Source organism: Hemibagrus wyckioides, linkage group LG20, assembly GCF_019097595.1.
Source record: "Hemibagrus wyckioides isolate EC202008001 linkage group LG20, SWU_Hwy_1.0, whole genome shotgun sequence".
Classification (NCBI taxonomy): Eukaryota; Metazoa; Chordata; class Actinopteri; order Siluriformes; family Bagridae; genus Hemibagrus; species Hemibagrus wyckioides.
The window spans coordinates 16,117,449-16,132,534 of NC_080729.1; the positions used below are offsets into that span (position 1 = coordinate 16,117,449).

General features: G+C 40.2%; 1 protein-coding gene across 2 annotated transcripts; it reads left to right on the forward strand.

Annotated features, from left to right (window-relative positions):
- Positions 1-366: 366 nt before the first annotated feature.
- Positions 367-13,841, forward strand: slc25a42 (solute carrier family 25 member 42). Of its 2 annotated transcripts, none has more exons than XM_058418682.1 (8): positions 367-523; positions 4,560-4,717; positions 6,573-6,684; positions 7,310-7,335; positions 7,667-7,833; positions 8,515-8,631; positions 8,748-8,899; positions 9,336-13,841. In XM_058418682.1, exons 2-8 carry the CDS (start codon positions 4,637-4,639, stop codon positions 9,644-9,646), a joined length of 966 nt encoding a protein of 321 aa, XP_058274665.1. In that variant the 5' UTR covers positions 367-523; positions 4,560-4,636; the 3' UTR covers positions 9,647-13,841. The 2 variants fall into 2 exon arrangements, with proteins under 2 accessions (XP_058274665.1, XP_058274664.1); XM_058418681.1 differs by having other exon boundaries at positions 448-816.
- Positions 13,842-15,086: the final 1,245 nt, after the last annotated feature.

Consider the following 15,086-nt stretch of genomic DNA (forward strand, 5'->3'; position numbering starts at 1 on the left):
AAGGAGATTATTGTGTGTTAAAGTTCCCAGAACCTTCTGGAAAGGTTTTTATTTGTTATGTGAACTACACAATTTAATATCGGATAAAACAAACAAGCAAATCCTAACTACATGGAAATGTTCTGTGTTTTTGCTGGACATTAACAGTGCCGCGGGTTATTTTTAATAACAGCACGCCCTGTTTTATTCCTTGCTTCATAGTTAGGCATGTCCTGACCTGTGGTTTGCTGTCACGCCCCTCAAACTAACCTATCAAGGCTTGCGTCTCTGTTCGCGGACTTCATTTCCCACAATTCACTCCGATTCGCCCTTGCGTGCCAGTAGGAACGAGGGGTTACGTTCAAAAGAATGTCGCACACTTACACTGTGCACTACATAGGGCACGAGCTGATAGCAATCTGCGCTCTTCTCAGTGCGCTATGTAATCTAAATGTTTGGAATTGAGACAGGAGCCTAGATAGCCGCAGACGAAAACAGCATGGACGGTGCACAGTAACGTAACTCAGTTACAGCCAGCCTCAAAGTAAGCGACCTTGTTTTTTGCGTGTTTTAGAAAGCGGCTGCTTTTGCGGTTTTGGTTCAACTCAAGATGCGTAGTTTGCGTGACCGGACGTTAGTTGCGTGAAGCGGCGCTCGTGACTCTGTAGCTAACCTGCTATAGTGTTTGTGTTGGGTTAACGTTAGCTGGCTAACCTCAAGGGGAGTGGTTGTCAAAGTGTCACCAGTTTGTTTTAAAAAAAAGGGAAGAAAAGTCCTCCTGCTTGAAAAAGAACAGGTGCAGAAACTGAGAAAAAGACTGTTTATTTAATCAGAAAGGTAAGTCCAGGTATTTTATAAGTAATAAAATGGCGCGAGAGCTAACGTTAAGTCAGAATATTGAGATTACTCATTAGCTACCTGGCTAATGTGAACTTTCCGTGGTATTCATTTAGTCATGTGTCACGTGTTTCAAAGGTTGTTCTTATTTCTCTGGGACTTTATCATCACTGAATCGTGATCCTATGACTATATGGTGTTTTAAAGCTGGTCATATTTATTTATTTATCTGCTCACAGAAACACTTGTCAGTGTTGACTCTTGCCCCAATACTTTTGACCCTCCCTTCAGTCAATCTCCCTCACAAAAACAACAAAACACAACCATAATGTACTTGCCCTGTACATTAAGTGTGTTTTGCTTCTATTATAGTCTATTACTATATGATTATGGTTATGACTTTGCTTTCTTTGCTTTGACGTGTTAATCAGTAGCCACGAGTTAGTTTGTGGGGATTTAATGTAAACATCTTGACCTTAAGTGTTGTCCCTTGGCCTCAGTGTATTCATTTGAGGTAACATTTTATTTAAAAATAACCACAAAGTCACCTTTAGTGCCTCCGTATTTAAGACCAGGGTTTTATCTGTACAATAAATTCTTGCAGTTGAGGTTGTGTAAGTTTTTTTTAATGAAATTTTGAAGAAAAGAAAGGAAGAAAACTGAAATAGTTTATTTATTTCGGATCGTTTTAATTAGTAATAATAACAATTACTATTGCGCTGTTATTGTTTACTTCCATCATGAATCCATCGCGGTTCTTAATACTGATTTGTTAAAGCGTGTCTAAACTAGCTAGTTCAGCCTGTTTAATTTCATTTAAGTTGGTGTACTCCACCCTTGTAGCTCCTTATACTGAAGGACAAACTCTGGATTCGGTTTAATCATCTGCTTGGTTTATTTAAAGCCTTAAACATGCTTCTTCTTTGATAATCTTGTGTATGGTGATCACATGCTTTCTTTAGAAACAGCAGTCTGTTTGTGTTGGAAAGTTTCTCGTAGAGATCTCACCTAATCCATTTTGTAACCAGACTCTTTTCAAAAAGCAGACTAAAGACTAAAAGCTTGGCAGTATTTGCTGTAAGTTGATCCACGGAGAGAGAAATGGGAGGGAAGAGAGAAGGACATGGAGTGAAAGATATGACTGACAGAGAGAGAGAGAGAGAGAGAGAGATAGGACAAAGGAGTGGAAAAGGGACAGAGAGAGAGAGAGGTGATATGTTTACACATGCTAACAGCATTTAAATGCCATCTGACACATGTTCTGTTGTATAAGCTGTTAATTACAGTTAATACTTAACAATTTTCCATGTTGTGTTCAGTTTCTTGTATGAACTACGAAAGCAAAGTGCACCAGATTGCTCTGAACAGATCTTAGACTTGCACTAGGACGTAAAGGGTGTGTGTTTTGGGTTCGGTCGTAAAGCCTTTGTTATCATGTTTTACAGTTAGATCTGCTCCAATTCCTATAGACAACCTTTCACCCAGAAAGCTGGATGCTCGCACTGATATCCGAACACTATGCAAGCCTTCGTGCTTGGTGACTGAGAATAGCGCGTAAATGCGGGCCAGCTGGGTGAAGTCAGGTTTCCCTCAGCAACACCGTGAACTCTGCATAAAGCCGTGTGACTCTTCCTGGCATGGCCTTCCACGACAGACTGTTTTGAAGAAGAAGGGGAAAAAATTCGGTTTGTATTGCAAAAAGGCATAGATAATGCATTCTGACTCAAACTGATTAAGTCATTCTGATGAATGAGTGCATGGGACCCAGTGACCATGTGTCTGTCCTCAGTGCCCTGATTATATCATCTGTGAGTGACGTTTTATGGTGACGTGCAAGTCTAAAGTCTGTTATTGTATATATTATATATAATATGTTCTTCCTACCTACGGTTTTATATGAGAACTGTAGCAGTGTTCACTCTCTGCTCTCTCAGAATTTAGTCAAAAATAATTTCACATACTGCCAGTTGATTATATCACACCATAATGTGTATCTCAAGACTGCCAAGATCAGCTTGCAAAGAAAAGAGAATTCCTGTGTGATTTTTCCTGTGTGTGTGCTTTTCTACAAAACTTTCCATACACCTTATTTTAGTCACATAATCAAATTGCTGTGCTCAGGGTCTTGCAAGAGGGTCAAAAGAAGACAAATAAGCCTTGAAACTGCACTGTGAAATTCTTTTCTTGTTAGGAAGCTGTGGTCAGAGTCCTGGATACGGTGCCTCTGGAGCAGGGTCTTTGTCAAGGGCCCAACAGGGCAGATTGGCAGTGCTGGGGCTTCACCCTCTGACCTTCTTACCTATTACCCAGAGCTTTAACGGTTGAGCCTCACTGCACTGCACAAGGTGTAATTTCTCTGTGGAGAAAGCAGAGTTAATTTTTTTCTTAGCTGACTTTGGAATTTGACAACATAATCTCTCCTGGACTAATCTGTCTGATGGAGATGCATTGTTCAAAGTCCAAATAACTTCTTCAGCATTTCTTTCATTTTCAGTGTATGAGATGTAATTAACCACAAACATTGTTCCTAAGCTATTTTTTTTGTGCCAAGGGAAATCAGCGAATGCCATGTGATTTTTGACGTCACTTGTCTGACATCAAATTAGCTATGTGACGTTGTAGCAGTGAACATTTCCAACAGACACTTATTGGTGTCATTCATTTTAAATGGGTGGATTTTAAATAGCATTTTATCAAGGCAGAAAGTGCATGATGGAGGTTTAATGTCATATCTATATTGTACCTGATGTACAATTCCTATATAGTGAATAAAAGGCGTTATGTTATGATTTGAGATCCAGGATGGCGGCGTGGCAGTAGCATGCAGTGGATCCACTCCGGTTCCAAAATAGTGCTTGCACTTGTAGGAAAACATATTTTGAGGTCAGACTAAAATCTATTGTAACATACAATGCTCTTTGAAAAATTATATACATATCCCAGCTCTCACCACCAAATGGTGATCAAATCAGACAGTGATCAGGAACTGTGAACTAACTGACTGTTGGGGTTGGGGGTCAACTCTGGAGATCTTTCGCCCTTTCAATGCTTTGTTTAAGAGTATCACCTTTAGGCTTTTGCAGTGTCATACCAGGGAGTTGGTCTACCTGCCCTTGGGGGTTTTTGTTTAAGAGTATCACTTCTAGGCTTTTGTATTGTCACACCTTCGAGGCCTGCCCACTCAGTGCCTTTTCACTGGACTCAATGACTGTAGTACCACTGCAGTGTGTTCTGCTCTCCAATTAAACATTCCTGCTGAACACTACTTCCGAGTCCCCTGGTCTGCTACAGTGAATTCACAACACACCGTTTGCACCTGGTTGCACTTTATGTAGCTAGGACAAACTTTCTCTCCCTAGCTCTGTTGTTGTTGTTTGTGTTCTGTAATTATATGTTTTATGTTGTCTATGTAGCACCAGGGTCCTGGAGAAACTCCATCAGCTATATGTGCTTGAAATGACAATAAAGCTTCTTGACTTGACTTGGTGTTAAGTGGTGAGGAGTTAATTAAACAAACAAAAAGCAGTGTGACGGAGTAGATTTATTATTTTTTTAAAAACATGGATTAACCCAAGGAATGCATCCACGTTCACTGGGTTATGTAATATAAATGTTTAATATAGCAGTGCTGCTAATTGTTATTCTATAATTAGGCATGCAAAATAGCTAGAAAACAGATGTTTCACAGCTCATGATGATCTTATAATGGCTAAAATTGTGCCACTTTGGTTCTCGTCCTCCAGGCAGCTGTTCAACAAGTGTATGTGTGCAGCCTGCAAACCCCCCTGAGAGCTGGCAGGTGTGTGTACAGTGAGCTGGCATGGGGAATGGAGTACAGGAACATCGGGGGGCGCTCACACAGGGTGAGGTGCTGCCACGGCCCTCCTCCAGCCAATCAGAGGTAATTAATGAACAGCTGATAGCTAAAGAGGTTATCAGAGGTTGATAAATGTCTGGAAAAAGCCACAAGGTCTTTGGGATAAGTGATTTTTTTTTTTTTTTTCTCACTTTCCAGCAAATCTATGGGGCCTTGGAGGTTAAACTGAATAGTCAGTGTTTGATATTATCTCTTGGTTAAAACAAAAAACTAGAAGCAACTCGAATAGAAATCTGCATGTTTTGAACAAAAGTGCTGAATGTGTGTTATAAAGCTTGAACAGCTGCTATCGTTTCTGTTCTTTGTTATTAACACCAGAGAATGGATGCCAACAAGTGACTACATTAGCAGTCATGACACACACCTTATAACAATCTTTAGAATCTCAATGTCAATCGTAAGCCTTCTGTATGAGTCACAGTACACTAGCCTTACCTGATTTTAATACAGTCTGTGAATTGTGTGTGTGTGTAAACAGGTAACAAGATGTGTGTACATCCATACACAGTGTGAAAATAGCCTGAGGTATCTGTGCAGGCAGGGACGGCTGGTGTAAATGTGCAGACACTGGACTTGTTTCTGTGTTTTGTTTAACCCAGCGCACATGTGGTGATAGGAAAATACACAGAAGTGAAGCTGGGGCTGATTTCTTTGTAGCCCAGACTATAGATTCATGCAAACTATGTTACAGTCCTATTAAGTCATTACACACAGCTTGGGCTGATATTTCTCAGACACATCCATAACACATCCTTAGCAGTGATTGAGAAGCTTAATATGAAATACAGTCTCAGGTGTAAAGAACGTAAATGAAGTGAATTAGATACCAAATCATGATTTTAGCCTCAAGATGTGTTTGAAGGAAACAGATTCAACTAAACACACGTACAGATGACCGAAATATAGTTTCATGTTATGATCTGTCTCCCATGATCCCCTGAATCTCTTTGTCTCTATAGTTCCAGTCACCTTGTCATTCTTAAGCATCATCTCTCAGCTGGACGCACAGTGTCCTAGTTCAGGATCTAAACATCAGGAGCAGGAACTATATTTAGTTACCTTACCAGATGATTCCCTTCCTAACAGTTTCCGTGCACAGACTTGTCTGCACTTTGTCACCCACACAAACATATCATCATTACCATGTTGCAACACTGGGTTCAAAACATTGCAGCCTAATGTATAATTCTCAACTGGGATTAATCCAAGGTCATCAGGGTGAGACACCTAAAATAGCTGCCAATTTAGTGCCAAGCTTTAAATAAAATCAAACTGTATTTTCTTTGGCCCCAGGCATATAAATATAGTAGTGTAAAGCTTCCTATTTCTATACATGATGATGATTATTATTATCATGTGGGTCTTATGATAACCTCTAGGATTAACCACCACCTTAACGGTTTAGTCTTTCACCTGGGATGTTTGTTTCTTGCACAAGTTTAGCTTAATAATCTACAGGATCTCAAGCACACAACTGCATGTTTTACAAACACACACACACACACAAGCTACTGGCCCGTACATGTCATAACATGATTACATGCTGGTACTGACACCACATTACAAGTGTTACAGAAAAAAATAAGAAAAGAAAAAGTCAGCCTTCCTTCTTACCACTGCGAGGTCTAAAGTGTTAGGGGTGTGTAATGGACAATTTTGGCATATCTGTCATATTTCTCCTGCTTTTCCCATTCTAAGGATAAAAAATGTTTACTTAACTAAACTTAGCAACACTTCCTGTATGTAAACAATCAGTTATCTACTTAAAATTACATTGGTTGAAGTAGCCTAGAGAATTTTCTACCCTGCAGATTTTGCAACATAATTGTTTTGGTCTGTCTGTGTGTGCGTCTGTGTGTGTGTGTGCGCGTGTGCACAGGGTTTTAAGCAGGGCCGATCTGTGTTGAACTCATTGCTCTCTGGAGCCTTCGCAGGAGCTGTGGCTAAAACAGCTGTAGCTCCACTGGACAGGACCAAGATCATTTTCCAAGGCAAGAAAAAAGTTTATACAAACACGCATGATCAGTATGAAATGTTCTTTCAAGCTGTGCACTGTAAGTGGATCAGCTTTGGCAGGTGAAAGCTGACTAATTGTTTGTAAAATAAAATCGGGCCTTAGAGAGGATATGAAAGTGAAGCTGTTACTGATTCAGCGTGATTCATTATTCGTCTTAAAATGTATATATTATAGTAATCATTTATTCCCTTCTCATACCCACTGTTTCAGACAAAACACACAGAATACACTGCTTACACATCGATTTTTTTTGTGCTTCGAATCATTGTAGGAGTGTCTCAGTGTAGTGTCCTGCTTGAAAAGGCAGAATTAATGACCAACGTGAATAAACAACAATACAAAAGGGCGTGTCGTCCCTGCAGTGAAACCGTTTCCCATCTGTCTCTCTTTTGTTGGTTTCTATGCATTTTACATGACTGTACACATAGTTCATTATCTTACTCTGTAAAATAATCTACTAAATTGTCTTTTACTAGCCATGTTAAGATTCTATTAAAAAAGAATATTGCCAAGTCCAGTAATCAGTCTATACAGGCATAACCATCTTAAGAAAAATATTATTCCTTCTAACATTTCTTTTTGTCCCCTTCTCTTTTTAGTGTCTTCAAACAGATTTTCTGCCAAGGTAAGCATTTCTGGTGTTGAGAATCAGTTCTAGGGTTGAGGTTAACTCTTTCAGGTGCAAATAGATGAATACTAAAAACACTGCACATCTAATACAGCAGTACTGTTATGAGTAATGCATTAGAGGTGTGCATTGATACGGAAAGTTTAAGAGGAAGGTAGAGACATAAAACATGTCCAATAAATGTCAGTGATACGACCTTAAGCATTCCTTCTTTGATTGTTATGGCGCAAAGCTTTTGAGGAGCAAGCACAGTGTTCAAAGTACTTTTCTCCTTCAACAGTAAAGCCAAATAAACCCATGCAGATGATTCTGTCTTTGTGGTGAACAGGAAGCGTACCGGTTGATTTATCGCACTTATCTGAAGGAAGGCTTCCTGAGCTTATGGAGGGGCAACTCAGCCACCATGGTGAGGGTCATCCCTTACGCAGCCATCCAGTTTTGCGCCCACGAACAATACAAGAGGCTTCTGGGAGGCTATTATGGCTTTCAGGGCAAGTAAGTACTTTTAAACAATCTAAGACATTTGTCTTGAGCTTGTGTAAGATCTGATCATTTTGACAAAAATTTTCAGTGTTAGGATTATAGATCTAGGCTTTTTAGAGCAGGCAGAAGTCTCTATGGGACTTTATACATCCAGACAGGTAAAGTGCACAGGTCAGGAGCTACATCTCTACACCGTGTCCTATTTCTGTCTATTTCAGGAGCTTTTAATGCTGGCTCATGTATAAAAAGATTTAGTGGGAAAATTAGTAACAGCATTAGGATGTACACAACGCTGGCAGGTTTATGGTTTGTGTGCATTAGAGAGGTAACTGAATACATTATTCATAACAAACAGCCAGATTGAGACATGGTATATTTGTAATTAAGCTTGCAAAGAGCACTTAGTGAAGACTATTGGTGCACACTGGGACTGGGATCCAGCAGGATGTGACAAAAGATGAGGTTTTTGCCTTCATGTGGGTGTGAGCGAGCTATCAGGTATGAAGCTCACAGGGAAAAAATGAAGACTATGTTCATTAACATAAACCCGGAATAGAGTGAGTGATGTTATAATAGGAGAGCAATGTATATTAAAGTAGAAACAGAAACCACAGCACTCCTGCTTGCTGCATAATGTGAATTTTATTAAATAAATAAAAAGTGTATTTTATATCCCTCTCCTCTCTGTTGCAGGGCTCTGCCTCCTGTCCCTAGACTCGTGGCTGGCTCACTGGCTGGCATCACAGCCGCCATGCTCACATACCCGCTCGACATGGTGCGCGCCCGCATGGCAGTCACGCCGAAAGAAATGTAAGAGAGTCTGCTCTTTAAAGGACGTCATCTCCCGAAGGAAATTTAGAGATTTTTGTAAACGCAATGGAGCAAATGTTTCACGTCTGTGTACGTCTTTGGTGTGCGTTTCCCAGGTACAGTAACATAATGCACGTGTTCGTGCGGATCTCTCGCGAGGAAGGACTGAAGACCCTCTACAGGGGATTCACTCCAACTATACTGGGAGTGGTTCCTTACGCAGGCCTCAGCTTCTTCACCTACGAGACGCTTAAGAAACTCCATGCAGGTGCTGTGTGAATGCGTGTGTATGTGGGAAAGAAAGAGAGGAAATGTTCGATATTTGTCAGCTACATTCGCAGTCCTAATTTTGTTTTGTTTGGTTCTTGAAATGGCTCCAATGCTTCTAAATTTGAAGAATCTCAAAACGTTTGAAATACCAATCATATCAGCGTCTGACTAGCTGACCTACTCCTACCCGCTTTTCTTGTTTTCCCCTTCTTGTGAAATTTCCTAGCAGCAATCATTAGGTTAAGTTTGCACCATTTTTGCAAAATCATTCCACACTCAGATGTTTTCAGCTTTGAAGTTTTGATTGTTGAAATGTTAAAAATCCTCCATGGTTTTCTGTAAATGTCTGTTATGTATTTGTGCTTGATTTTATATATACAAACTACAAAATGAAAGTGTTTATTCACCTAAAAATTTCTCCCTGTGTGTTTCAGAGAAGACAGGAAGACCTCATCCCTACTCATATGAACGGCTGGCGTTTGGCGCATGCGCCGGCCTCATCGGTCAGTCAGCATCTTACCCGCTAGACGTGGTGCGACGGCGCATGCAGACGGCAGGAGTGACCGGACACACGTACAGCACCATCACAGGTACCATGAGAGAGATCGTGTCAGAGGAGGGCGTCATCCGCGGCCTGTACAAAGGCCTGAGCATGAACTGGGTCAAAGGGCCTATTGCTGTTGGCATCAGCTTCATGACCTTTGACCTCACCCAGATCTTGCTGCGCAAGGTGGGTGCACGATAGCCCATCCTGTGTTGGGAAGACTTTTTAGAGGCAGCACCGTAACCCATATCCCTGTATCTGAGGCAGCCTGGAAAGGAATAAACAGGGTCTTCTTGCTGCTTGTGTCAGACCCAGGAAGGAGGAAGAGTAGAAACCAGCGCACATGCTGCCAGCGAAAACAGGAAGTTTATCAACTGATGCACAAGCACAGAGACAGGAATTCTGTGGAAGTACGAGTTTCCCCATTTTACAGGAATGTGAAATGACATTTTAGTGATTTTTGTTTTCTGAGTTCTGGAGAATCTCTTTGTACACACTGTGTGTGTGAGTTTGTGTGTGAAATTGAGAAACAGAGACAGATTGAATGTATTTCCTGTATGATCTCTCTCTCTATACTGCCATCTCACAAGTGTCCAAGTCCGGCAACTTCCAGAAAAGGTGTAGTAGTAAGCTAGAGCTGGGCGATATTCACATCAATGTTCTGTGTATGACATACGAACATACCTGTTTATGAAAAACAAATTCATATTCAGTATCATTCAATTAAACCGTCCTGGTTGCCAGCAGCCAATCAGGAGACAGACGTGACAGGGGGAAGATTGTGATTTGGTTTAGTTAATTATGGAGACCATTGTGACCAAGTGTGGCTTAGGGTTTAGGTTTTAAATAAAAAGAATTTAAATGAATTGAACAAGACTGAGAGTTGAAAATGCCTGAATCTGTGTGCATTTTTAAAAAAATTGACCTGTAAACACTTACAGGAGAAGAAAACTCCCCTATGTTCACATATCGCTCAGCTCTGCTTCATGCTTGAGCATGAAACACTTTATTCTATATACTTATAGATACTTCCTGTATCTATACGTTCTCTCTCCTGTATTTCTGCGTCTCTGTGTCTGTGTTTGTTTTCCTCCTGCCTTGTGATGTCTGATGAGTCCGAGCTGCCTTGATCTCTAATTAGCACATTTTATTTTATTTTTTATATAAATCCGAAATGATTTGATTTCCTTTCAGCCATATGAACTTGAGACGATCGCTTAGTAGAGAACCTATAAATGTTTCTAGAGAAACAGCAATAAGGATGTAATGGAGCAGAACGGAGAGGTGTAACAGGGAAGTGTGGAGTGTCTTGCTACTCTGGCTCACTGTTGATGAATGAATGGTGTCCACTGCTTCTATCTTTATCCTGTGTGGTATGTGGAGCCGGTCATACCACAGAGGGATGAAAGCAGGTGTGTGTGTGTGTGTTGGAGAGATCTGACCAGCCAGCTGTGGGCAGTAAAATACATTTTGGCCCTTATTGGGAGCTGTGTGTGTGTGGTGTTGGTTCTCTATTGTCCTACACATCTCTGAGCTTCTGTAGATATGCCCTGGTGTATATTGAGTCATGTGAGGTGATGTCAGTTGTGTAAATGATGATAAGCTGTGGGTGAGGATATACTAAGTGCCTACAGGGAGGGTAAAAAGATATAACTGAAACACTATCAGAAAAAATGGGACATGCATTTTGTACTTTTATTATGGATCTTTCACCTTGAGTTAAGGTACCCGGCTTGACTGAAGCGTTAAGTTGAAATAAACAGTACAAAGTGCGTATGCTTTAGGGTCCTACTCCAGGGTCCTACTCCAGAGCGGTACAGTCGAGTCCCCTTTCTTTCTCCTAAATCTTAATGCCATGCGATCATGTGGGATAAAAGTGCAATAGGTAAGCGCTCGTTCTGCGTGATTTTTTTTTTTTTAATATCGTCCACGTTTCAGCTCTTTGGTGTTCAGGTGAATCACCTTCCATGTATTCTGGTGTTTATGATCTCCTGAGGCGACTTAAAGGAATACCCCAGCGCTTTGCTGGGTCTCTGGTGGTCGTCTGATTTAACTATGAACTGCAATTTCATCTGACATCTGAAAACAGAACAAATATTATTTAGAGTCAAAAGGACAATTTATGCAAAACACTTTGAAGAATTCTTTAGTAACACACACACACACTTTTATATATATATATATATATATATATATATATGTATGTATGTATGTATGTATGTATGTATGTATATATATATATATATATATATATATATATATATATATATATATATATATATATATATATATATATGTATGTATGTATGTATGTATATATAAGTCAAGGCCTTAGTGTTACTCGGTATGATTAGCGCTTTCGGATGCGTCTGATGTATCGTTTGTCGTTCTGTAGCTGTGATGGTGCTGTAATAACTTCCATCCAGCTTTCATTTCAGTAACACGTTCTGTCACGTCTTCCTCGTCGTAACCAGTCACTGTTAGCGTCTAACAGTTGTGTTGAATTCACAGTGTACACTTTGTACTTTATAAGTGAATGTTGACTGACTAGTTTTTCTGTTCTTTCTGTTTTTGTAGAGGAAAATTTCCGTTCTGCGTTTGCCCGAGTGCCGATTTTTCCCGAGTGTATGCTGTTGATTAGTGGACGATGTACGGTGTCCGTTTTATGTTAGTTAAGGATGGGTCGCAAACCTCGAAATAATATCAGACTAGCTTTAATAGAGAGAGAGCGAGGGTGGCTGAGTTGAGCATGCACGACCGTATCGGCCAGTGAAAGGTGCAGTGTATTGCGTACGCACAAAGATATCGAAGAGGAACTGTAGTGTGTGTGTGTGAGAGCACCTCAGTTCAGCGAGCACTGAGCACTGCAACACTCGCGATTTGGGTGACCCTCGACAATACTGCCCTTCATACTCAGGTTATACTAAAGTTACTGTGTAAATTACATAACATCTTGAGCATAAAACTCAGCAGCAACCAACATAAACAGAGCTAAATGTAAAGGTTTCATAATGCCAGGAAGTAGGTTTCCGGGATTCAGTATCGGTATCGGTGTGTACTCGTCCTCAGTCTTGCCCTCAGTGGGTCCCTAGTCTGTGGTAACTGCACAAATGCAATGAATATAAAGTGGCTTTAAAAACAGTAAAGTATTCCCTCTAATATTCTCCTTTATCTCGTCAGCTCTCTGATGGAGTGACGTGGAAAGTGTTGATACCTGCATTTACTTGGATTTAAAGTCTGACAGTCAGACGTTTTGCACTGTTATTCAGTGGTGTTGTGTTTTAATGAAATCGTGTATTAGGACTGTGTGCTTGTTCGAGCCGTGACCTTTCTCTCATTCGCACAAATAATAACGTCAGACAAGGTCAAGATAAAACTGAACAAAATGACATCTGGTCCAAAATCTCGTCATGTTCTCATTTTGTCTCTCTCTCTCTCTCATTCTCTGTCTCTCTCTCTCTGTGTCTCTCTCTCTCTCTGTGTCTGTCTCTGTTTTTCTCTCTCTCTGTTTTTCTCTCTGTCTGTCTGTCTGTCTGTCTGTCTCTCTCTCTCTCTCTCTCTCATTCTCTGTCTCTCTCTCTCTGTGTGTCTGTCTCTGTTTTTCTCTCTCTGTTTTTCTCTCTGTCTGTCTGTCTGTCTCTCTCTCTCTCTGTTTTTCTCTCTGTCTGTCTGTTTTTCTCTCTGTTTGTCTCTGTCTCTCTCTCTGTTTTTCTCTCTGTCTGTCTGTCTGTCTCTCTCTCTCTGTTTTTCTCTGTCTGTCTGTCTCTCTCTCTCTCTGTTTTTCTCTCTGTCTGTCTCTGTCTGTCTCTCTCTCTCTCTGTTTTTCTCTCTCTCTGTCTGTCTGTCTGTCTGTCTCTCTCTCTCTATCTTTCTCTAATTCTCTCTCTCTCATTTTTTTTTTCCTCTTCTAAACCCTCTTTCCTACAGTGAAAGAGTTTACTAACAGACAATCGCGTGATGCCAAAGCACAGTTTGTGTGTGAATGTTTTATTTGGCAGATTTGTTTTTAACTTGCAGCTCAGTGAAGCCTAGTAACATTGCCACTGTTTGAACCTGATCATTATATTATCAAAACTAATGAACCACGTGGTTTCTTAACACACCGCAGGTACTCAAGACCAGAAAGTTAACTGTTGGACTAACGGCTAGAGAATATAACTTCTTTATATAGCTTCCAAGCTGTTATTGAAACATAACCTTGTCAGAGTGGAGAATAAAGTCACTCGATGTTCATCAGTCTGATGAAACGTTCTGGTGTCAGTGATTATTTCAATGCAAAATGGTTTAATCTTTTTAAAGAAATTTTCTCAACCTGTGGCATCTAACCTCATATTTTGTAAAAAAAAGAAATTGTATATTGTGCCAATGAATGTACATTAAACTAACAAGATCTGTGTGTGTGTGTTTGTTCCAGTTTATATGAGTGCAAAAGTTTTCACCCCCTTCGAACTAAATAATGAGTCCTTTAGCAACAGGATGTTGAGCGTGTTGGGATTCTCAGGGCTCCCTGTATTATTATTCTCTCTCTCTCATTCTGTCTCTCTCTCTTTCTCTCATTCTGTCTCTCTCTCTTTCTCTCATTCTGTCTCTCTCTCATTCTCTCTCTCATTCTCTCTTTCTCTCATTCTGTTTCCCTCTGTCACTCATTCTCTCTCTCTCATTCTCTCTTTCTCTCATTGTTTCCCTCTGTCACTCATTCTCTCTCTCTCATTCTCTCTTTCTCTCATTGTTTCCCTCTGTCACTCATTCTCTCTCTCTCATTCTCTCTTTCTCTCATTGTTTCCCTCTGTCACTTATTCTCTCTCTCTCTCATTCTGTCTCTCTCTCTCTCTCTTTCTCTCTCTCATTCTGTCTCTCTCTCTTTCTCATTCTGTCTCTCATTCTCTCTTTCTCTCATTCTGTTTCCCTCTGTCACTCATTCTCTCTCTCTCTCTCTCTCATTCTCTCTTTCTCTCTCTCTTTTTTTTCCCCCTCAAGTCTTCCTGTATTATTAGAAGCAACAAGAATTGACAAATGGTGTAAGTGGAACATATATTTCCCTTTCTGAATGGGATCTAAATCATTTCTAAACCTACATGAGTAATGACTTATAATGATTGCCTGTGAATTCTCAGTATACTCCAAACAAAGCAGCTTTCAGTTAGAACACAAAACTTAAACACACAGAAATAGGATCAGTTTCAAGCCTCAAAACTCGAAACCATAAACATAAAGAATCTTTGTTGTCGTTGTAGCGATACAACCAAATTTGTTTGGTAGCTCTCAGAGAGCATATCTACAATATAAACAAATATACAGAGAAGGTAAATAACTAGAATATGAAACATCACAGTCTATACAGGGTGATGTATGGAGTAGGACATGAATCAGAGTGCAAAAACAGTGGCAGTGTGAACAGGTATTAATGAGAGTGGGGAAGTATTGCATTGCACAGATTATAATAATAGCAAGTGTTACACATCTGGTCACTAGTTTAGAAACCACAGACCTAGAGCTGAAATTCACATTTCATATGATCACTGACTTCGAAACATTCACCTGACCTCAGATGAATCTTAAACGATTTGTAAATGCACTAGAAATGATTCTCGTTGTGATCGCAGCTGTCCACTAGATGGCGCCATTTGATAAAAGTCCATGT

What these genes read in the sequence shown, in the direction of transcription:
- slc25a42 (XM_058418682.1), top strand. Translation starts at nt 4,637, where the DNA reads ATGGGGAATGGAGTACAGGAACATCGGGGGGCGCTCACACAGGGTGAG. An exon ending in GCAGTCACGCCGAAAGAAAT is followed by an intron (nt 8,632 to 8,747) that starts GTAAGAGAGTCT and finishes TGCGTTTCCCAG; the next exon opens with GTACAGTAACATAATGCACG. An exon ending in GCTTAAGAAACTCCATGCAG is followed by an intron (nt 8,900 to 9,335) that starts GTGCTGTGTGAA and finishes TGTGTGTTTCAG; the next exon opens with AGAAGACAGGAAGACCTCAT.